This window comes from Bidens hawaiensis, unplaced genomic scaffold (assembly GCF_021521415.1).
Source record: "Bidens hawaiensis isolate Kalapana, Puna unplaced genomic scaffold, B.hawaiensis_p1.1 tig00002772_1, whole genome shotgun sequence".
NCBI classification, from domain to species: Eukaryota; Viridiplantae; Streptophyta; class Magnoliopsida; order Asterales; family Asteraceae; genus Bidens; species Bidens hawaiensis.
The window spans coordinates 2,202,391-2,227,395 of record NW_027491150.1 but is presented as its reverse complement, the minus strand read 5'-3'; the positions used below and the strand labels follow the sequence as shown (position 1 = coordinate 2,227,395).

Sequence of the window (25,005 nt, the reverse complement as noted above, 5' to 3'; positions counted from 1 at the left end):
TTAAAAAAATACTTGCCTGATTGGACTATTGGCGATGGCAATGTTGAATGGATGTGCGGTTGCTGATGTGGAGTGGATTCCCAACCTGGAGGGAAGCCTTCATTATCTAGTGCATATCGTTTATCTTCCTCATTCTTAAAGTCTACAAAGTCAACAAGTTGGTCAAAAATGAGAAAATAAGAAGAAAAATGATTCAATTGAAAGATTTCTATGACTGACTGACTGACTGACCTGATGGAGGAGTTGTTGGACATGCCGTTTTTAAATTGGGTTCGGGCTGACATTTTGAGTTCCATCCAGGTGAAGGCCCATCGTCTTCCGAGTCTTGTTCGTCCACTTTTATATCTGAGATCTCACATATAAATCTCAATTACTAAAATAATAACAAAAAGAAAGTCAAAGCATTAGAAATTAAAGTAATGATAAAAAAATTCACCTGATGGAGCTACTTCTGGTACTGGGCTAGAATATGAATGTGATTGTGATTGTGATTGTGATTGTGATTGAGGACCATTATCATTCGGGCAATCTTGTTTCATTTTCATATCTGAAGAATCTAATCAAATACAAAAAATTGTAAAATTAAAGAAAGCGAATAAAACCAAGAAGCCAAAATTAATTAAATAAATAACCTGATTGAGGAGTTTTTTGTAATACGGGTTCGGGCTGACATTTGGAATCCCATCCAGGTGGAGGTCCGTCATCTTCAGAATCTTCTTGATCCACTATTAGCACATTAGATTTTGCATATCATGAACTTATTAGGGTTATAATAATAATAATAATAATAATAATAATAATAATTATAATAAAAATAATAATACTAATAATAATAATAACAACAATAATATTGACAAAAACATTCACCTGATTGAACGTCTGGTGTTGGTTGACCTTCTGCTTTCTGGGCATCTTGTGGTGCATCCTCCATTTTCATATCTAATATTATTATTAAGTAATATCATATACTTAAACGTTAATATTTAAAAACGCCCAAAATGAAACCGAAAAAACTGAAACCAATTAGATAAAAAAAGTTCTCTGTATGACCTGATTGAGGAGTTTCTTGTAATTTGGGTTCAGGCTGACATTTGGAATCCCATCCTGGTGGAGGTCCATCATCTTCTGAGTGTTGTTCTTCAACTTGTATACATTTTCGTAAGACATAAGTTCATGAACATTGAATATAGAATAAAAGGTTATGATAAGTCCTTGAATGGAATCTGAGGTACTAAAATAATGACAAATTTATTCACCTGATGGAGCCACTTCTGGGCAAGGATGTGCCTGTGATAGCGGTTTACCTTCTTCGTTGTGTGCATCTTTCCGTGCATCGTCCGTCTGCATATGAATATCTGATGAAGAAATAAAAGGACCACTTGAAAATCCACAACAAACTAAAAACAACATTTCTTGACAAGTTTCACACATTCTAAGGGTAGATAACAAAACTGCACTTACTTCAATCTTTTAAAATGAAATCAAACTAGAAACACTAAATTTATCATAATTATATACAAACTCTATATGCTATCGTAGATCAGATATGACATGTGAATCAGATTTACATTTTTAATTTATAACCAAAATACAAAAGAAAGCCATATTCATAATGAAATTTACCTGAAGAAACTGCAGAGGTGTCAAGTGTTACAAGCTGTTCCGCATGTTGTTCTTTTAGCTGATATCTGTTATCCCATCCAGGCGGAGGTCCATCATCTTCATCCGAGTCTTGTTCTTCCATTTCCAAATCTGAGCTTCAAAGTTCAAAGGTGAACAGTTCTTAGTTTTTTACACCAAAAGAGAATATACTAAACCATACATACATACATATATATATATATATATATAAATACACACACACATATATATTTTCAGTAGCATACTATCATCGCCACATGTACACACACACATAAATAGGGACAGGATCATGAGATCACTCAATCTTCGTGAGAACTAGACAACTCCATACTGCATATATGCAGTAAATATTGCATATATGCAACGCAATATATACTACTACATATTGATTGACTTAGTATATACTGCATATATGTACATGTATGCAATATATACTGCATATATGCAGTATGGAGTTGTCTAGTTCTCTCACGAAGGATGAGTTCTCTCATGATTCTGTGTGAGTGTGAGTGTGAGTGTGAGAGTGTGTGTGTGTGTGTAACTGTGTAACGTAACAATCATTCTTGACAAACGAGTTCAGATTCCAAATTACTAGGGCAAAAGTTATTAAAATTACAGATGCAGGTAGATTGCTTCCCTAATAAAAAAGATCATTGACACTAAATTCAAATATCCTCGGCATTAACCATAATATTTCAAGTGCTTCATAAACAGGTGTTTACAATTAGGCATAAATGTGAAACTAAATCAATCAATTCCAAATCAGACACAACTAAATCTTAAACATTTAAATCAGTAACAAAAACAGTAAACAAATAATTTGGTTAATATCACTTAAAATCAACCTCTAGGTGAACAAGGAAGAGGCGAAGTAGGAGGTAACATTAACGCCGGTGGAAAGTCCATCATTTCTAATAGCAGCGGCGAGTGACTGACGTCATCGTCATCTTCTATTTCAGTTTGTAAACGAGCCAAGCACGAACAAGCCCTCATTTAGCATATTAATAGCCCTAATGTTCACACTATTCTTTTTTAATGCATATGCTAAAGTTATTAAAACTACAGATGCAGGTAGACTCATAGTTATTAAAAGCCCTCGCTTCTTGCGCCTAGCCTAGGCCCATTTTTTAGGCAAGGCTCAATAAATGTGCTTCTAGTTCCTAGGCGAGCGCATCGGCATTGTCTATCCCAAGAACATGAGAAGATAAAAGCCAAGCAAAAGAAACACAAGGAGTGCTATTGAAACTTAGATCTAGGAGAGGTCAAAGGCATTATATTTACATTTTTGTTACTAAAGTTTTGGAATTACATTTGAATCTTGACTATTCAAAAACTTTGGTACTAATTACATGATATTAAATGTTATATAATAGCTTTTGTTTATTTTATTTAAAAAATAGTATTATTTTTCACATAATATATTTTTAATTTTTTATTCAAGTGCACCTTTTCCCCCTTAGGCCCTCGCTTTTTTTGTGCCTAGGCCCCAGGCGAGGCCTATGCGCCTTGAGTGCGCCTAGCGCATTTGATAACTATGGGTAGACTAGACAGTTGCCCTGAATCCTAATAAAGCATATTATTGAAGCTCAACTCAAAATTTACTCAACATTAACCCTAATTTTCAAGTATTTCATAAGCAGGTCTACAAATACGCATAGATATAAAATCAAATCAAATCCAAATCAAATATAATTATTAAGTATTTAATGAAATTAGGTTAAAATAAGCTAAAATTATGCGGTTCTCGCAGTTCTCAACATAAAACTGGTTCTGAAAAGAATGTCACACACACACACAGAGGCAAAAGGTCATTAGAACTACAGTTCAACTTCGTCAACATTAACCAATCATAGGTGTTTACAATTAGGCATAAACGTGCATATCGAATCGAATCGAATCAAATATAATTATTAAGCATTTAAATCAGTAACAAAAACAGTACGGAAATGAAATTAGGTTAAAATAAGCTAAAATTATGCGGTTCTCGCAGTTAACATAAAACTGGTTCTGAAAAGAATGTCACACACACCATACATATACACACACGCACACATAGGCAGAAGGTCATTAGAATTACAGTTCAACTTCGTCAACATTAACCAACCCTAGGTGTTTACAATTAGACATAAACGTGCAAATCGAATCAATTTAAAATCCAAATCAAATATGATTATTAAGCATTTAAATCGGTAACAAAAACAGTACAAAAATGAAACTGGGTTAACATAAGCTAAAATTATGCGGTTCTCACAGTTCACAACATAAAACTGGTTCTGAAAAAAATGTCGTGCGAGCACACACACACATATATTTATATATATACACACACACACACATAGGCAAAAGGTCATTAGAACTACAGTTCAACTTCGTCAACAATAACCAACCCTAGGTGTTTACAATTAGGCATAAACGTGCAAATCGAATCAAATCCAAATCAAATATAATAATTAAGCATTTAAATCGGTAACAAAAACAGTAAGGAAATGAAGCTAGGTTAAGCTAAAATTATGTGGTTCTCGCAGTTCTCAACATAAAACTGGTTCTGAAAAAAGTGACACACACACACACACATATATATAATATGTATATATATATTCACACACAGGCAAAAGGTCATTATAATTACAATTAAGCATAAATGTGCAACTGAATCAATCAATTCAAAATCAGATACAACTGAATCAACTACTAACTATTTAAATCAATAACAAAAACAGTACGGAAACACATGAAATTAGGTTAAAATAATAATATAATATAATATAAAAAATTATAACCAGTAGGAGAACAAGGAAGAGGCGGAGTAGGCGGTAACGTTAACGCCGGCGGAAAGTCGATTATGTCTGACAACGGCGGCAAGTGGCTGACGTCATCATCATCGGCATCGTCATCGTCAGCTTCAAGTGATTCAGAAGAATGATGGTCCGTTGGTTCTTCTTCTTCTTCCGGTGGTGAAACGGCGTCGTGTTCTTCTGTCATTTCAGTCTACTGATCGACGACTTCTGTGTGTATATTTAAATTTATAATAACACTAGTCAAGACGACGGTGGTAGGTTGATATGAATTCGGTCTGTAAGTTATATGAGTTATTGTACGGGTACGAAAACAAAAAAGGAGTATATATAAATTGAGGTGGAATGATGGGTGGTGTCGGTCGATAAAACTTCGAGCGTTCATAAAATTCGACTGTTATCGATCTTGAGTATTGAGGCGGTGAGTCTATGCAATTAATATAATTGATTTAATAGCACAAACACCACTATGTGGGTATTAATACAATTGATCAAGAGTACTTGATGGGAAACTATGTAATTGAATGGAATAATAGGGTCCCGGAAAAGGTAGGTATTCATGCTTGGCGGGTGGAAATGGAACGCATTTCGGTTTGGTTCGAGTTGGTTAAGAGAGGTACTATGGCGACATCGACGGTGTGCTCATTTTGTGAAGAAGATGTGGAGTCGGCTGAACATTTGATGATATCATGCCGATTTGCTCAAACAGTTTGGAGCGTGATTGCCTCATGGTGTAAGGTTCCACCTATTTTTGCTTTTTCGGTTAAAGATCTGTTGGAGCTTCATCGGTTCACTCAACTACCAAAACAAAAAGCCAAGGCCTTTAATGCGGTGTGTTTAATCACGCTTTGGGGTCTTTAGCGTGCACGAATGCGCTAGTATTTGAAGGAAAAGTGGTTAATCTATGTAATGTGGTTGGGGAGATCAAGGTGCTTAGTTTCTTATGGGTGAAAAAAAGTGGGAATAGCACGGGTCAAACTTGGGAGAAGTGACGGGGTTATAATTTTGTGTTATAATTGGGTGGCTGGATGGTGTATGTCAACTGTACTAGGCATGCTTGCTCAACTGTACTAGGCATGCTTGCTGGTTATTTTCGATGGTTGTTGTAGTGTTGTTATTAGCGTGTTGCTTGTAACGATAGTTTGTTTTTTTTAATATAGTTTGGTTGACCGTTCAAAAAAAACATAGGGACACCAAAATTGCATTCGCCAAGCCTTTAGCAAGGGTAATGGTACCAGAGGTGGGGCCCATCCCTAATCAACCAATCATATTTTTAATTTAGTTTTTAATTTAATTGATTTCTTACTAGTAATTTTTTTTGTTAAAGTAAACTTTTATAAGCACAACCACCAAACAACACAACACACCCAGGCCACCGCCACAAGCAAGATGGTAGCCGCAAAAAGCAACGAAACTACATGAAGTCAAAATTACACAAATCCAACAAAGCTAAAGAGGCTTGGACTTATATTTGTACAGAAGAAAACCACTAGCTTTTATATCTCATATTATGTCTTTCAACTTTCAAGATGACCTCCTTTCCTTCAAACACTCTTTCATTTCTCGTCTTCCATGGACTCCAACAAGCGATTACGATTATGATTTCTTGCTAGTTAAGTAAATATGAAGATCTTTAGATCTTTCCTTACAATAATTATTTTTTCACAAGTAATGTATCATACAACCCATAACAAAAACAAAAAAATTCATATTATCAAGCAAAAATACATTCAAATAATATTTTTCCTACAAACCAATTTAGCATAAACGATTAATTATTAATACATAGCAAGGCAAGAGAAAACGTTGCAAGTCAAATAAAACTTAAATTCCACAAATACAAAGTTAACAGACTTCTGTAATTGTATATAGTCTTAACTTAAGCACCACCTTTCTTCTTGCTGTCTTTTGCTTGTTTGATATCTTTAGTAAGCATTCTCGGCGCAATCGCCATGGACATAAGTTCTTGAAACAACAGTTTACACGCGTACGGGATATGCACCTGAACAATATCCGTCTTGTTCTTGCACCCTCGGCACTCGAAAGAATTCTTTTTGAGATTAGCAACTGCGATCAGCCCACACTTCTCACAAACATGAACCCGATATGCATCACTCTGGTCAAACAGTCGTTCTTTAAGAAAGTGAGCAGCACCGTGAGCAATCATGCAGTCACGTTCCATCTCACCGAATCTAAGCCCACCGTCACGTGACCGTCCCTCAGCCGGCTGTCGAGTCAGGATCTGAACCGGACCTCGTCCACGTGAATGGATCTTGTCGTCCACCATATGCTTTAACCTTTGGTAGTAAGTTGGTCCTAAAAATATCATAGCCGGAAGCCGACGGCCCGTGTGACCGTTGTACATGGTTTCGAACCCACGCATCTGGTAACCACACTTGTGTAGCGCCCTGCTAATATTATCCACCTGCCACGTCATTGATTTTTAAATCAAAATCTTAAAATTCAGTTATTATAATAATATAATAATAAAAAATAAGAATACAATTACTTACAGTAACATCGGTGAAGGGAGTAGCATCTCCTTCTTTGCCCATATGAGCAGCGACTTTCCCCATGATACACTCGATAAGTTGACCGATGGTCATACGGGACGGGATAGCGTGCGGGTTGACTATAATATCGGGGGTGATGCCTTCAACGGTCCACGGCATGTCTTCTTGTGTGTAAGTCATACCCACGGTTCCTTTTTGACCATGTCTACTACTAAACTTATCTCCAATTTGGGGTATCCTCACAGACCTGACCCGCACTTTCACAAACCTTAACCCATCAGCATTGGTAGTCAGCAGTACCTGGTCAACCATTCCGTTTTCACTATGACGTAAACTTGTGCTGTGATCACGACGAGTGTAACGCGAGGCTTGACCCTGCGCATCGTCCTGAGCGATGGGTGTTGTTTTTCCAATTATCACATCTTCACCACCAACTCGTGTTCCCTAAAATTTAAATGTTTTATAAAGAAACGAATACGCTAAGAAAGATTTTTGCATCTACGATAAATAAGAGTGAGCACTCACAGGAGGAGCCAGACCGTCGTCATCCAATTTATCATATGAACCATGCCTCATACCCTGTTAAAAAAAAGGAAAAGTTAAATAACAGTCTTCATAGGTGGCAAAACGGGCACATCAGTAACAAGTAGCAAAAAATGACGGTTACCATGGTATTAGATCTATCGGGGCGACCAAAATCTTCTTTCACTAGTGTCCCCATCTTCTTTTCTTCATCCCTATATAAAACGTATACATATATTACTTATAAAGAGACCAAACACCTTTACAAAACAGAAAAGTCAATTTCGGTAACCAAGCGCACCTGTATGATCGGAAGAAAAGTGATCTGAAGAAACCACGATCGATTGATGATTGGTTCATAATAACCGAATCTTCTTGGTTATATCCAGAGTAACAGGAAATTGCAACAATTGCATTCTAAAAAAAATCAAATAATGGAAACTCAAGAGACGATTCGTGGTTGAACAATAATAAAATAATACATCTTATATAGATATAATATGCTTACAATGCCAGCTGGAAGTTGTCTGAAATGCAAGTGCTCCATTGCTCGAGTAGTCACAAGTGGTTTTTGAGGATAGTAGAGAACATACGCCAGTGTATCCTAATACAAACATAATTGCAACAAAACAGTAAGAAAATAACATGACGTATATTTTTGTAGAAAGAAAAATTTTGTTACTTGTTACATACCATACGGAATTGGAAGTTGGTGACATAAATCCCCATAGCTTGTTTGCCCATGGCTGACTGATATGTATTACGTGGGGACTGTTTACACAAACATAATAAAAATAATATCATGGTGCAAAATAAATTATAGTTTTGATGTAAAAACTTACCTGATTGTGGTCAGGAAATGGTATGATGGATGCACAAACACCCAAGATCAACGATGGATGAATCTCACAATGTGTATATGTGTCTGAATAAGACTCGTCTGGATTTAGCCTCGCGCTTACAAGATCCTTCACAAATTAAAAAGAAATATACAGTTACCATAAAACTAATCGGTAAGTCCATTTTTAAGTCATAAACTTACATTGATGGTCATGGAAATCATAGTAGTTTCTTCTTCTTCTGTATCAATATACTCAATGAATCCATTTGACACAAGATCATGCCAGCCACCATCTTCAGGGGTTTCCTGTAAAAAATAACAGAAACAAACATAAAGTTACTAACTATAAAATCGAGTTATAACTTTATAAGACAGGAAACTATAACTCTATGAGCTACAAACAAGAAGTTGCTAATTATACCCTTAGTTGCAACTTTTGGATGTCTTTCTTTTTTATTAGAAGTCTTTGCTTCTCAACGATGAAAAGTGGACGACTGCAACGGCCATAATCGGTATAGATTCGAAGTTCTTTCAAACGAATATCACGAACAACTCCAACTTCAGTGTTCACATCAACCTGGAAAGTTTAAAGTGATAAATATCAAAGATTTAACTTTTAAATGTGCACAAATTATTGACCAATGAGTGATTACTGATAAGATTATTAATATAAATACTCACTCGTCTTCTTAATCTCCTCAGAGTCCTAACCAACATGTCGGGATCACGATGGATTCCCACCCACAGACCATTCACAAAGATTTTTGTAGCTTGTGGGATGACAGCAGGAGAAATTTCCTAAAACAGAAGTTATAGGTAACAAATATTATAAAAAGGGAGAAAAAGATGGGAACACAAATAATAATTTGAAAAGCCTATGATGTCTACCTCAAAATTTTCTGTACCCCATTCTTCCAAAAATTCAAGAATTGGGTACGCGGCTGACCCAACAGTAATGTAAACCATCAAAGCGAGGTTTTTCACCAGCCCACATGCCTATAATAACAGCCAGATAAGCTTGCTTACACATATAACAAATGCATTTACATACATATAGATATATGTATACTGACCTGTCCTTCAGGGGTTTCTGCAGGGCACATCATTCCCCATTGTGAGTTGTGCAGCTGTCTTGGTTTTGCCAATTTTCCTGTTTACACGTATCAAAACTAGCTTAGAACCCTAAAAAAAACTAATATCGAGCAAAAAAAAAAAAAAGAAAACAAAATGTAGCAATCTATGATATCCCGGATTATCAAAAATCCAAATAAAAATATTTAAAAAAAACTCACCTTCACGCCCAATTGGAGAGTTTAATCTTCTTAAATGTGACAGAGTAGATGCATATGTCAAACGATTCAACACCTGCAAGTTTCATAAATAATATATTTGATAAAAAGAAATTTAACCAACCGTCTTCTTGGACGGCATTAAAGTAATAACAACAAAAGGCAACGCTAAACAACTAGACCTGTGAAACACCAGCCCTTGTTCCGGCTGCATTCGCTTGCCCCCAATTTCCAGTAGCAAGGGAGTATTTAAGGCCACTGGTAATTGTTTTTGCTTTGATTGCAAATTGCAGATTAACATCTTTCCCATTGTCCACACACTGCAAATTGACATAACAAGATTATGATATAAAATATGAAGTGATATCAATATGCATTTAAAAAAAATTAAATATGTAATTACCTTTTGAACATATCCTCTTACATCTCTTGTTAACTTTCTAAAGAGCTGCATTCATACAAGAGGCAACAACTTGATAAATACTAATATTTATTAAGTGTTAAACTATAAATAAATAAATTAAACCTACCATTCTAAATAAGCCACCTAGCAATGGACCAGCAAGATCAAGTCTCTTATTGCCATAATGATCCCTATCATCCTCAGCCCTCCGACCAAGAGCACATAACAAAAGGCGATGAATAATATATCTGATGAGAGTAAAGAAACATCAATTAGTTTTACAAATATAAACAAAAAAAGAGTAATAACAGATGATGCCAAAGGCTAACACGTATGAAAACGAATAAGATTACCCAAAGTAGTAAGCTTTTTTTGTTTCACAGTACTCTTCAACTCCCACATGAGGAAGCATTTCTTTTTGAAGAATATCACGGGCATACCTGCAAATTAAAAGGGTTACAACACATACATACACATATATACGTACGACACTTATAAGAACCTCATTACCTATGACACTATGAACAAGAAACATACTTAATTTACCTAAGACACTAATAACAAAGTACATACTTAATTCTCTTCTCTTTTGTGACACCAACAGTAGCACCTCTTTTACCAATGTAATCCAATGCTACCTGCAATTAGAGAGAAACATCGCAACAATTATACATGACCATCACGAAACTGTTTACACAAATAAAAGAAGCAAAAACGTACTTGTTGATTTTGTATAACAAATGCTTCTTCTAACGAAGGCCGCAGCAACTCCATCATTTGAGTATCAGCAAAATCATAACAAATATGTTCTAATATATCTTTATCAGCAACAAATCCCAGTGCTCGAAACACAATGATAATAGGAATCTCTGTTCGAATGTATGGAAGTGTAGCCCGAATATATTGACCCGAAGAGCCCTGAAATTGCAGAATACAAAGAATAAACAAGATGACACTGCAAACCAAATATATCGACTAATTAAAGACATTAATTCATGCTTAATATATCATATTATCATACCCCTTTGGCACTGGCCCGAGAAAGCATCCGGACAAACATGGTACTAGGCGGTCTGTTCTGAGATTCTGCCATTGAGCGAACTTCTGCCACATAAGCATACTTGTTCGGTTGTCTCTTTTTAAATACATAAACATGATTGGTGCTCATTTTCTCTTGAGCAATTAGCACTTTTTCACTTCCGTTTATTATAAAATATCCACCTTGATCATAAGGGCACTCTCCAAGCTCGGTCAAATCCTTTTCAGAATTCTGAAATAATGTACAGTAACTAGACCGTAGCATTATAGGAACCTGAAAATGTTTGATAAAAGATGGTTAGCTAAATCCTCAATGGCACTGTAAAATACAAATTATTTCACTTTTAAGTACCTTTCCAATGAAAACTTTGGCAAAATCCTGAGTTTCCGTGACTTCTTCACCATCATGCCCTTTCTTAATAGCTTGTTTTGTTACATCGACATATAATGGTGCAGAATACGTTAGGTTTCTCAGCCTTGCTGCCTTTGGAAACAATGTGGCGGTTTCACCATCTGATTCGGTCATCATCGGTTTACTCAGATAAATCTGACCAAAGCTGATTTTATAGATAGTCTGCAAGAGAATAAAGATGAATATATCAAGCACATAAGCCATAACATGTCAAATCAGATAACTAGAGAGAATTTGATGCTCAAATCAATGGTTAAATTTGTTCAATCAGATTTAAAAAAACTCAAACCCACAGGAATCGACAATACAATATGTTAAAATACTTGTCAACATCATAAGGTGCTGCTTCACGCATAAGATTGCATCAGACCATATCATGCGATGCTCACATCATAGAATTGCATCGTACGATGCAATCTCATCACATGATGCGTGCATTTTGAAACCAAGATGGTGACGTTGTAAAATTGGTGTGACAGCTCAATCAAAACGACAACCACATGACCAAACTATACAAAGAATAAACCAATGAAGACCTTTGTTTAGAGAAGATTTGGTCATGATAAGTAAAATTACATTATAAGCTTTGCAGGTAAAGTGTTTTATCTAAAAAAACTTGTCAGTTGCCAATATGTGAAATTTTTGATCATACCTGAGTTCATTTATGTTTGGTAAGTTATGTACATTTGTGTTCGTTTATGTTTGTTCAAGCTTGCTTTTTTACATTAGTTTGTATACCTTTACGTTCGTTAACTGTCCATTTAAGTTTTATTCAAACAAACATGAGCAAACACGAACATTCCCGTTCTCTTAATGATCGAACATGAACAATAAAAATTGTTCAATTATATGTTAGATTGTTAGTGTTTGTGTTTGGTTAAAGTTAAATGAACAAACACCAACATGCCCCCATTCCGTTCATTCAGTTCCTTTACAGCCGTACTGTTAAACCCAAAAATCATATCACTAGTGAATAATACTAAACCAACACTGCCACATGTCTGTTACAATTACCACTACCAATTCCAATCAACCAATCCTAAGCGGTCAAAACTGAACCTTTTGGTCAATTATGCTCATTTGTGTTCGTTTCTGTTTCTTTATATCCGTTTACGTTCGTGAACTATTCGACGAACGAACACAAACACGCCCATTCTCTTAATGAACAAACATGAACCAAAAGGATTGTTCAATTATATGTTAGTATTCATGTTCATTTTCCTCTAAAAGTTAAATGATCTACAGGCCTTACTGTTAAACCCTCAAATCATCACTAGTGAATAATAATAATAATAATCCTAAACTAACACTGCCACGTGCCTATTGCAATTACCACTTACTAATAATCCCAATCAACCAAAATCCTAAACACCTTACCTGACTGAACTCAAAGCCCTAATTACAAACAAGCATCTGCAAAATCGGGCTGGTGACCAGGATTATGCTAGTTAATTATGTTCATTGGTGTTCGTTTATGTTTGTTTGTGTTCGTGAACTGTTAGTCCAGGTTCAAACAAACAAATTTGTTCGAGTATATGCTAGTGTTCATGTTCATTAGTTCATGTTCATCCAGTTCCTTTACAGACCACTGTTAAACCCTAAACTCTTCATTACTACATAATAACAATAATAATAATAATCTACTATTATAATAAAACAAGGTTTACTTGGACAGGTGTTATTCTCACATCAACTATCCCTGTTATTTTGACATCCTATTATGTTAACACGTGGAACCCTCTGCTTCAAGTATTTACGGTTATTTTTCAGAATACAAGATGTGCAGTTAATAATGGTTTCTTTTCATAAATTGGGAAGGAAGATTTTTTTAAATTCAGTCGTTAATTGGCTCGCGTTGTTCCTTCAACCGTTCATCACCATCCATCGTTTACAGGTTGTCCTTCATTTTCCAGTTAATTATGTGCTTCATCGGAGTACTTAAATCGTAACAAAGTTGGAGATGCCGATGAGTTGTGTTTTCAATCGCTGCTACCTTCGCCGGTTATGCTCTCCACACGTGTTTGTTCCTTTCACTTTCCTTCCTCCTAACAACAAGCTGGTAATTTAATGGTGATTCATTTATAACTGTTGTTATCGGTGGTTTTTTATGCTTTAAGATTCGTAACTATTATGATTATCCATTATATTTGTTGTTAATATATGTGATATAGTAATCGGTACAATAATCTGTACGTGTGTGGAATTATAACAAACCAGGCCATTTCCATCATTCGAGTGCATCCGCCAACTGTTTGATGAAATGTCTGAATGAACTTTTAACTCTAGATTTTGCTCTAAAAGTACCACTTCTAATCTAATTAAATTTCTTGTGTGGTATTTGTATGAAGATCAATTTGGTTCATGTAATTTGGTTTAGTACATTTTTTTTTTGGATAAACATGTTTAGTTTAGAGTAGATATATAAATATGTAAACTTTTTTAATATATAAAATACAAACTAAATACACTTTGTTAAGCTGCTTATGTCATATTACAAGATCTTTATGTATTATGTATTATTTTGGTTTTGGGCTTTGTCTTCATAACCATTAACTTTACAGTTTATCTAGAATAATCGTTCAAGGAGTGATAAAGAGAAGGAAGATTTAGATCGAGCAAGTGCACATTGAAGAAACCAAATGGTAATTGTCATTAATAATATGTAAATTCTTCTACCATTCATTTTTAATGTTTATCTTTCCACATGCATAATGAGTTCAACTTCTTTTTCCACGAGCAATTTTTTTTTTTTCGTTTAAGCCCTCAATTTGATTTGCTGCATCATTACTATTTCACTACAAGAATTTGCATAATTTAGCTTTAGCTTTCTTTTCTATATATTTGTTTTTTAATTAACAATATTTACCCTTTTATATAAACTCTCTGTTTCAATTATGGGTATTCATATCTAACCACCCTTTTGCTGGATTTTAAGTTCTTCCCCAAGACAAAAAATAAAAAAAGGTTTCATCTAATATTTTTGTAGTGGGATTTTTATCTTTCTGAAAATCATGACTTTTTCTCTAAAATTCAAGAATTCAACTTCATGGTTCAAACTCTTGATGGCTTAATACAGTTGACTCAAATTTTTTGAAGGGTGTCCTAAGTATGGAGATTGATAAACCTATAATCAGAAAAGATGTTTTTGCTTCATTTTTGGTATGTTAGTGATGGCCATTGTAGGTGATGGCATAATTGTAGATACATCATTATTAAGAAGCCTAAAGTTGTGAATATTGGAGCATTATTAACTGTGGATTCAGTGATTGGAAGGTCAGCAAAGGCTGCAATTATATCTGTTGTTAATGATGTGAATTTGAATCTATTAACTCTTGGAGGAACTCACTTGGAGGTAAATGCTTTGTTAATGTACTTAATTTTTGACAATTAGTACATTTGTGTTTTGTTTTTCTTTGGGTAGATGCTTTTTTCTAAATGATTTTCAAAAAACTTGATTTAGTGAATTGAGAAATACCATCATGATCATAAATTTGTTAGTGCAAATCGGAATTGAAAGTCAAAGTCAACTAACCAATGTAGGAAAATAGAGATCATTAATTTTGATTTTGAAGTCAAGTGTGTTAGTTTTATCATCGATTATGATGTGAGAGTTTCATGGAAATAGAAGCCTAAGAGACCTCATAGAACATCAAACATTGAGGATCTTCTTGGTTTAAGTTCAAGAAGCAATGCAATTCGATCATCATCTCCCCGGCAGGACTATTTCTTCATGTATGTGTATGTGTTTATGTTTATCTACTTGTATATACATCATTGGAAATTGTAAATTTGTGTGGATGAAAGAATTGAATATTGAATATGTTTCCAGGTTAGCAAGATCATGTGTTGTATGAGATTGGGTTCTTGGCTGATGACTTCCAAGAGCTTGTACATTATTTGTCATATATGTAAGTTTGTATCATCAAAATTTTATAATATTTATATTAAATGTATTTTGCATTGTCCAATTTTAATTTCCTTTCCTTTACTTTTAATTTTTACGAGTACAAGAGAAGTATAATTATTACCTTGCATTTTTTGCTACCATTTCGTTTTGTTGTTGTTTTACTATTTTGACATTTGCTTCTCTCTTTTCTTTTTTTGGTTCAACTTAGAGTGGTGCTTTTATACTAGAGTTTTAGCATTTTTCTTTAAATTTTTAAGCATATATTAGCATATAGTTTTGGGGCAGAAATAACGTCTGTAGTTTTGGTTCAACTTTAGGTTATACATATTGTTACCTCATTACTACCACCCTATAGTTTAAGAGTATAATAATAGAATGATTTTATCAAAAAAATTACTTGAGATTATAACAAAATAGTAAGTTATTCCTTAAATTTGATTTGTAACTATGTTTTCTCTCCATTTTCTTGTAGTGGATGGTCATGGGTAGGGGTGGCAAATGTGACCCATTGGGTTGAATGAGTTTTATTAAAATGTATATAATGGGTCAGAATGGGTCAAGCTAAAAAAATAAAATGATGGAAACGGGTCAAAACGGGTTGACATTTCTTGAAGTTTTTTTTATATGTATATATAGAATTAATTTATCAAATGTTGGTTCATGTGGTGAATTTACAGACTTAGATAAATTACTTGCGGTCGTGGCAATATGACCGGGTCGGGCCCATTAGGTTATTGGTCAAAATGTATTCTTTTGTAAATGTTACATTTATATTGTGTATTATAGATATACGTTTGTAAATTGTAAATGTAAAATTGATCTGTAAATTGCAATTGTAAAGTATTCAAAATCTATTTTCTTTTTTTTAAAATTTTCTTTATTTATGCAATTTTTTGTATGCAGCCCCGTGTAGTACACGGGTTATAACCTAGTAATAATAATAAGTCATCACTGCCACGTGTCAATTACAATTACACCACTACTAATTCCAATTGCTAAAGTCAAAACCCTAACCACAAACAAACCTCTGCAAAATCCGACTGGTGCCCGGAATTATGCTGGTTAATTACGTCCATTGGTGTTCGTTTATGTTTGTTTGCGTTCATGAACTGTTAGTCCAGGTTCTTCCATTATATGTTAGTGTTCATGTTCGGTTAAAGTTAAATGAACTACAAGCCTTAGTGGATAAACCCTATCATTATCATTAGTGAATAATAGCAATAACAATAATAACAATCCTAATAATAAGCTATCACTGCCACGTGTCAATTACAGTTACAATTATACCACTACTAATTCCAATCAACTAAACTCAAAACCCTAATTAACCACAAACCTCTGCAAAATCGGGCTGGTGACCGGGATTATGCTGCGATTCTGGCCGAATCTCGATATCCGCAGACTCATCAACGATCTCCTGCATAGTATTCTGAATAAACTCATCGAATGAATCGAGCTGTTGACGAACGAGTCCTTTCTCTTCGAAGTACGAACTGATAACCGCCCAAGCATCCTCTTGAGTAATATCTTCTTCGTCATCGTCGTATCCTTGATCGTACTCTTCTTCCAAATCCATTGGTTGGTTGATTGGTTGATGTTTTGAAACCCTAACTGTAGATCAAATATCCAGTAGTTGTATTGGAGTTTGTTAGAAGTGGAAGATGTGTGTAGACGGCTGGATGTAAATAGGTGGGGTTTATTGAGAATGGCGGTACTAGCCTCTAGCTTGACCGGTTTAACCTACGTAGAGTTCGAGCTCAGCTTGTTTTAAACTCTATTTTCAAAGTTTGAGCTTACCTCGTGAGTAGATTTTTAAACTTAAGTTCGGCTCGTTTTAAACTCTATTTTCAATATCATTAGAATTTTCTGAAAGGTAACTATCTCAGTTTCATATCATATAGAAATTTAGATTATATAGAATTTTTGAAAAAGACTTTCGAAAGGAAAGACTAACTATCTTTGGGATCTGATCCTACACCGCTGCTAAATACCTTAGTGGATCAACTATATTACATAAGTTGATTACTAACGTTTGTCTCACATCATGACATAAAGTAAGCAATTCTTATTGTATCGGCCAAAACCTCGCTAATTGATCTTTACGGTGCTTACTCTATCAATTAGATACTTTACCCATAGACTAAAATAGCTAGGCATATCTATTTCTTCATATTTCAACTTCTATGAAGTTTCTTTCTTTTCTACAGCTAATAAAAATCGTTTACCTCGTAAATAGATTTTTAAACTTAAGTTCGGCTCATTTATTATTATCAATTATATTTTATATAACTATAATTATTTATTTATAAATATACAATTTCATCTAAGTTGTTGCTTTGGTAGTTGTATTGTGCATAACATTTTGTACACCTCAATTCTATGTTTTAAGTAGTTGGTTTTGAAGGATTTGATACAATTTTTTAAAAATTCTACGAACCAATACTGAAACGAATCGAACCTATATTGACTAGGTTCATGCCACATCCCCGCCGCGACCCTAGTTTGACCGATACCGACTGACTTTCCATCGCAACACGTGGGATACCATAACGAATCGAACCTATATCGACCGGGTTCATGCCACGTCCCCGCCGCAACACGGGTTTGACATATACCGACTGACTTCTTGTCGCAACGCCCGGGTTTCAAGCAACTAGTTTTTATACATTTTTATCTATTTTCTCATAGCATTATATATAATTATTATTATTATTATTACTATTATTAAGTATATATTTTAAAAATATATATATGACAGGCTTGTTTAGACTTCCAGACCGGCTTGGGCTCGATAAGTGAAACTCAGTTTCGGGCTCGTTTATTAAACTAGCTTACTTTTAGGCGCCGGCTCGATCGAGCTTTTTAAGGAGTAGCTCGTGAATAGCTCGGCTCGTTTGCAACCCTAGGTGAGATGGCGGTAGATTACGAATAAGTATATGGGTCGTTTTTGTGTTGGACCAGTAAATTTGAAACTTGTTGTTAGTTAGACTTGAACGTTGTGTTGGGCAAGTAAAGTCGTAGTTGCAGGACTTTTGAAGGGTAGTGAGATGATGTCTATTTTGTATGATGCATGAGTGTAACACAACCATTAGTTTGATTTATTGACAAAGGTGTATGGCCTTCGGCTAAAAGGTTGTGATTTATAGTCTTAATTGAGACATGGTGAAAATATTAGTTGTTTAAAAAAATCTGAATATAACACGTGTTTAGAATTAATACGTTATGAAAAATAGTGAAAACCAAACAAGCTATTCAAGAAGGTTTGAAATAATATAATAATAACAATTATTAAACAAGGTTATAAAATATAGAGTATGTTAGAATTCAAACAAATTTTGTATTTTATTATTATTCTAAAGGAATGTACTAAAGCTCAAGAAGACATATCAATCAAACTGGATAATGGACGTGAAGTGGCATCTATGCAATTAAATGACATTCAACCATTGGTATATAGTAGAATGAATAGTAATCGTCAAACTTTTTATTGGTAAAAATAGTTATTCACGTGTAATGATTAGGATAAAATGTGATTCCTAAACTTTTTCTCGGTAGAAATCGTTATTCACACTTATACCGTAATAAAATAAACTGTAGCAGCAAATGCATTCAAACATTCGAAATTTAAACATAGAAACAAAACAAATTAAATCCATAGTCAAATAAATGACTATAAATACAATATTAGTCTTTAGTGCGGGCAACTTCTTTGGCAACCAAGAGATCCTAGTCCAAACATCTAACCCTGAAGGTTCATAGTGTCATAGGTAATGAGGTTCATGCACTCGAGAGTCTAGACCAAGTCACCAAACCACATGAATTTAGTTAAGTTTTGGGACACTTAATATAAATTAAGCCACACTTTTAGTTAAATGTGGCCTTTTAGCAAATGTTAATACCACAAACTAGAGGAGTAAAAAAACCAGGTTTTTAGCCCGACCCAGTCTATCAAAAGACCGATTTGACCCAAAACGGATTGAACCCAACCCCGACCCGTCTGTTTGTAACCAATTCGTCATCTCATCACCTGACACTGGTTTGGACCCGACCCGATCCGATAAAAAAATGCCAAATTAGAGACTCTAATTTTCTTCCCAAATCGGTTCCAACCTGATCCAAACTTGTTTGACATGGCTGGACAATCTTTGTCTCCCAGCCGATATTCAACCCCTATCCGGTTTATTCCAACCCGATTTTGGCCAATAGTTGACCAACCCATCCGGTTTATAAAGAATTCGTACATGTCTACCTATATTTCGTAATTTAAACCTATGTATTTAATTTGAGTATTAAAAATGAATTTGAGTGGTTATGACTTTTATTATGTCTTGTTATATAACATATAGTACTCATTCCTAGGCTTAACCATGAATCCATGATCATACGTTTAGGTTATTGCTTTGTACCATGCTTATCGAGTGTTACATTACATGCATGTTTGATGAAGGGCAACACATTTTTTACGGAAAAGTTTAAACCGAAAAGTTACATTTTTGTTTTATGGTGTTTCACTCGTCTGGAATTTGGTTTTGATCATTATAACCTAACGGGTTCCAATAGTACATGTACATGTGTTGTTGGTGATAACGAGTCACGACAAACTTTTTATCGAATGACAAACGAGTAGACGTATGATAGATTACTTAATTTCCACCTTAAACATGGAAAATAGTTGCATTTATCTTTGATCTTATACTATTTTCATACTGTGGTTTACATACATATTGTTAGTATCAATTTTAGTTCTTACCAATTAGGTGACCCAATTTTTATTAGATCAATGTAATTAATTTAATATATTTTTGTGTCAATTAATATAAAATTTAAAAATAAAATGAAAAATAAGCATGTAACATTAGGTGAAAGTAACAAATTTTTACTCAATTTACATATATTTTTAAAAAGTGACATTTAACTGTTTCACCATTGAGAGTTGAATAAGCATATTTAAATCAAGTAAACATAGCTTGCACATAACTTCGCATGCCAGTGGTCCACTAGTCCTAAATCATGCCACTATATTATATGACTGTAATTGTATGTAAAAAATAATAATATTTTGCTGAAATGGGAATGCAATGAAAGTAGTTATTACTTTGTGCAACTTTCTCAATCCATGAGTAAGAAAGTCCAATTAGTTTTTTATTTTTTTTTACAATGAATTTCGTTAAAAAGCTAGTAAGACGCTACAAACCAAACAACAAAACAAATATACAACTTGAAATTACATTAATTATTCAAAAACAAATTTTTAAAAGAATAAAAACTTTTAATTCAAAGGAAACCCAAATATATTATGTCATCCGTCGTTTTGGAAAGGCTAGCCGACTTGTTTTGATAGAAGACTTCATTACATGTCTTACATATACACCAACACGTCGTGAAGATGATCCTGTATATCACTTTGTTTTTTTTTTGTAACCCAAATTGCTAGATTCATGAATAATAAGCAAGTCTGGGACCGAGAAAGCGAAAATTTAGAGGAATATTACATCAATTGCTAACAATTTGTCAAACGACACGAGGTAAAAAGATACCCGCCAGTCTCCTCGTATTCTTCATAAAGATAGCAACTCCCTAGGCCCACATCTATATTCTGAATTGTAAGGGCCACCGGATTAACAACCTATTCATTTCCGTATTCAAATCATGCATGTTGACCTTAATCGGGACCTGGCTATTCTATTTCATAATAAACGGAACAAACGAGTTGGAGGAATTGAACAGAAGCTGTTTCGTGGCAACAATCGTGAAATAAGTAACTAAAAATATTTGTTCATTCATTTTTATGGCATTTATGGTAAGCCTTAGGTCTATCAATCGTCAATACCCGAGTTTGAGATCCGATAAGAATTTTAACCATTAATTATTGGTTGGTCGCTCTAGAGACTCGGGCCTAAATCCCTAAACCATCACACCAGACACCTGATAAGTTTTTTAATCATATCTTTAATAGAGTTTTCTAGTAATATAAACATTAACATCCTATAGATTTTTTCAAGTGTCTACTAGACCGATATTTTGTAAAAGTTAATATTTCTTAACCATATATTGTGTGCTGTGATCTAAATTTCTTATTTTTATATACAAAAAGTCCTCAAATCCTATCATTTTATATATCAAGTGACATGAACAAAAGTATACCGACAATTAATTTTATATTCTATAATTTGTTTACTTTTTCCAACATGTAATTTTCTATTACCCCGCCGTTAAAAAAAATAATTTTCTATTTACCGATAACATTTAAATACATTATGACGGCTTTTTTTTTAAATATAGTTTACTCGCTCTCATATCCCAAAAGTTGAAAAATTGGATGATAAGTAAAATATATTATTTTTGTTATCAATTTGACATGTATAATCGGAAGAAAATTTAATAATGTATATTTTAGTACATTTTAATGTTTCATGAAAAGATACACTAAAAAAAGACAACAAATTTTAAATACTAAGATTCTTTAATCTCTTTCATAAAACACATGGTAGCTAGGGATGATAATGTTCGAGTTCTGGTATTGGTAATTCTAGTCCTAAATCTGGTTGTAAATCGTATCTCATACTCGGTCTCATTACTCGTCGGGTACCGAATATACCCACAAGTACCAAATATACCAACAGGGTATCAGGAAAATAAACAATGGGATTTCCATATACATTTTTTATCATGTTTTTTATTTACAAATAACTATCACAAATTAAAATATGACACAAATATCATTTACTTCACAACATACAAAAATACAAGTAATACCAATAAATACATACCTCAATACCTCATAAGAAATTTTAAGTTTTTGTATAATGAACCTCTAAGATAAAACATTAGTAGATAATTGTTAAATGGAAATAAAAAAAATGGGTATATAATATGAGTATAAAAATTCGTAAAATAGAATCTAGTTATCTAGTATGTGATTTCAGGTAATCGAGTCAGGTATCATCTAATCTCATACTTTTCCAGTCATCTTTATTCCTTGCATGCCCAAATTGTTAAATCTAATCTCATTCTCGACTAAATACCCACAAGGTGTCGAGTATACTCGTCCAGGTTCGGGTTTTTAGCCATCCTAGAGATCACTAATTACATTTATTTAACTCTATAACTATTAGGTTTGATGCACAAACATTTTAGTTTATTCCATTGGAGAGTTTAATAGCATAATTGTCCATCACAATTTACAATACATAAGAAAGAGATATATAAATAAATGCATAAGGGTAGAGATCCTGTACGCTAATGTCTTAACGTACGATAGGTACGCGAGACGTTTAAAGACAAAAAAAACAATGGCAAAAGTACTAAACACTCAAAAAACATTCAACCAAACCCTAAAACGCTCAGCCAAAAACATAAAACGCTCAAAAAACGCTCAAAAACGGGTTCTTGAAAAAATGTGAAAACTTGATCAATTAACCATCAAAAACTGTTTTTTTCGGTGAACCAATGATTAATTGGATATGTATTGACGATTCCGAGATGTTTGGATGTGATTTCATGGATCGATTTGGTGAAAAAAATGAATTCGCGTACCTATTGCACGTTAAGGTATTATTGTATTGGATATTTTTCCATTAAATTAAAGCCTAAAGACAGTTTTAATATATTTGATGGGTTCTCTCTAAAATATCTCAACTGATACAAACTCAACTATCTAATACAATTTATAAAAAAAGATACACTAATAAAAAGGCAACAATTTTTTTATACTAAGATTTTTATTAATATCTTTCATAAATCATAAAAACACATGGAAGCAGCATCATATGTGTGCATTAAACAAGTTATTAGGTCACCAAAGATCAACACACGTACCAACCTTGCCTACCTGTCATCTACCTTATTCGATTCACAACATGCATTAATATATTATAAAAATCTTGTACATCAAGCATCATAAGTTGTACATTAATCTGTATTTAACAGTTTTGACTCTAGCAAGTGGACCAACCAAAGGTTATTATAAAGATCACTAAACATGCATGCACCTTTTATGAATCTTTAACAAATTTCAGTCTTCTCTTTATAACATCACTCTCATAATCTTTTTGATTTAATAGGGGTGGTGTGTTTGTCTCCATGAACAAGTCTCAATGGATCCCTGTTGTGTGCCTAAGGGTCATAGCCATGGTTTCGACTTTTGTAGCCGCGGTTCTCATGGTTACTAGCCATGACTCGGCTAAAGTCTTGGGCATGACCTTTCAAGCCAAGTATAGCAACTCACCCACACTCAAGTAAGTCGATTCCGACACTACTATAAAAACAAGTATCGCTGATGATATTTCACTGACAGAATAATACGTATGTCTCTGAAAATCTTTTTTTTTTTGGGTGTTTATTAAAAGTTTAATCTTGGAAGTTTTTTGAATCCGCATTTTGAAAAATATAATTGTTGAAGATGATACAAGAGTCATTAAAGATTAGGCTTTGGTAGTCCACATGAGTTGGCTAACTTGCTTAGAATAAAATCAAACATTTAAAGCTACAAGCTTAGATGTTACACTTATATGTTCTATATTCTATAGTAAATATTAGCATTTACATGCATTGATGAAACTAGAGGGACCTTTAAGTGACCAAATTCTCTAGAAATCTATAACTCTTATGACATAATAGTTAAAACAAATGTAACAAAATATATCGTGGTCTTTCAGTTAATATTTACTGACTTTGTAATGTTTACCTGATACGTTATTGATGTTGCAGTATAATACTGACTTGAATATATTTGGTGTTAGGTACTTTGTGGTCGTTAGCATTATCACGACAATTTATAGTTTCGGCGCACTCTTTGTTCCTCCAAAGAAGTTGGGGCGTCATGTTCTTGTTTTGGACGTGGTATTTAAATATTTAATTATGAGAATTTGTTACTGAAAAACTTTCAAACCACTTAATGGTCATGTATAAAATTCATTCTTTTTTTTTCTTTGTAGATTATCATGGCGTTTTTGATATCGAGTTTCTCGGCTGCGGTTGGAGTCGGGCAACTGGGGAAGGAAGGGAACACACATGCCGGTTGGCTACCGATATGTGGCCAAGTTCCTAAATTCTGCCACCATGTTACGGCAGCATTAATCTCTGGATTCGTAGCGGTTATCCTTTACTTTTTGCTCATACTTTGCTCCCTGAACAACGTTCTTCATTTGGTTTCTATTAAAGCTTAGTTATATCACTACAATACATAGTCATAAACTCCTGTTACAAGATTTACATGTTTCATTTTACAAGTTATTGTTGTTCCTCTTATGGGGATATTGTGTCTTATATTATGTTATCCACTAGAGTCATGCTATAGTGATTTGTACGTTATGCAATGAAAGTCATACATTATTTTGGATCAACCATGTTAGCTGGCGGTAAAGAGATGTTCTATTTCATATAATCATATTGTGTCTTGAAGTGATAATGATTGAACAGGCGTTGTCCATTACACATGTTTATTACTAAAAAGAGTGACGATGATGTGACTGGAAATGATCTTAAGAGAAATTAACAATTACGCATGGCTTTACAACATTACATGTAACTATTCCGGTGTTCGATCCGATGGGTTGAACCAGTTTTAAATTATTATTTTTTTTGCAAGCTTAACTAATATAAAAATATTGATGTTGTAACTTGTATTTAAATATGCACTCTCA

General features: G+C 33.9%; 3 protein-coding genes across 3 annotated transcripts; 1 reads left to right on the top strand and 2 right to left on the bottom strand.

Moving 5' to 3' along the window:
- Positions 1-208: 208 nt before the first annotated feature.
- LOC143621207 (uncharacterized) lies at positions 209-1,531 on the bottom strand. The gene is made up of 6 exons (XM_077092716.1): positions 1,257-1,531; positions 1,051-1,143; positions 868-939; positions 633-725; positions 437-556; positions 209-345 (listed from the first exon to the last, which is right to left on the bottom strand). The coding sequence occupies exons 1-6, from the start codon at positions 1,429-1,431 to the stop codon at positions 209-211; spliced, it is 690 nt and encodes a 229-aa protein (XP_076948831.1). The 5' UTR covers positions 1,432-1,531.
- Positions 1,532-6,198: 4,667 nt separating this feature from the next.
- LOC143621174 (DNA-directed RNA polymerase II subunit RPB2) lies at positions 6,199-16,977 on the bottom strand. The gene is made up of 23 exons (XM_077092680.1): positions 16,698-16,977; positions 11,395-11,616; positions 11,026-11,316; positions 10,725-10,922; positions 10,578-10,642; positions 10,358-10,444; positions 10,132-10,252; positions 10,005-10,049; positions 9,784-9,921; positions 9,605-9,677; positions 9,386-9,462; positions 9,201-9,308; positions 8,994-9,110; positions 8,734-8,889; positions 8,514-8,618; positions 8,314-8,439; positions 8,165-8,242; positions 7,980-8,075; positions 7,773-7,888; positions 7,617-7,686; positions 7,475-7,528; positions 6,950-7,393; positions 6,199-6,861 (listed from the first exon to the last, which is right to left on the bottom strand). Exons 1-23 carry the CDS (start codon positions 16,935-16,937, stop codon positions 6,316-6,318), a joined length of 3,573 nt encoding a protein of 1,190 aa, XP_076948795.1. The 5' UTR covers positions 16,938-16,977; the 3' UTR covers positions 6,199-6,315.
- A 6,423-nt stretch (positions 16,978-23,400) lies between these two features.
- LOC143621096 (CASP-like protein 1C2) lies at positions 23,401-24,735 on the top strand. Its single transcript, XM_077092618.1, has 3 exons — positions 23,401-23,598; positions 24,103-24,202; positions 24,298-24,735. Exons 1-3 carry the CDS (start codon positions 23,444-23,446, stop codon positions 24,526-24,528), a joined length of 486 nt encoding a protein of 161 aa, XP_076948733.1. The 5' UTR covers positions 23,401-23,443; the 3' UTR covers positions 24,529-24,735.
- Positions 24,736-25,005: the final 270 nt, after the last annotated feature.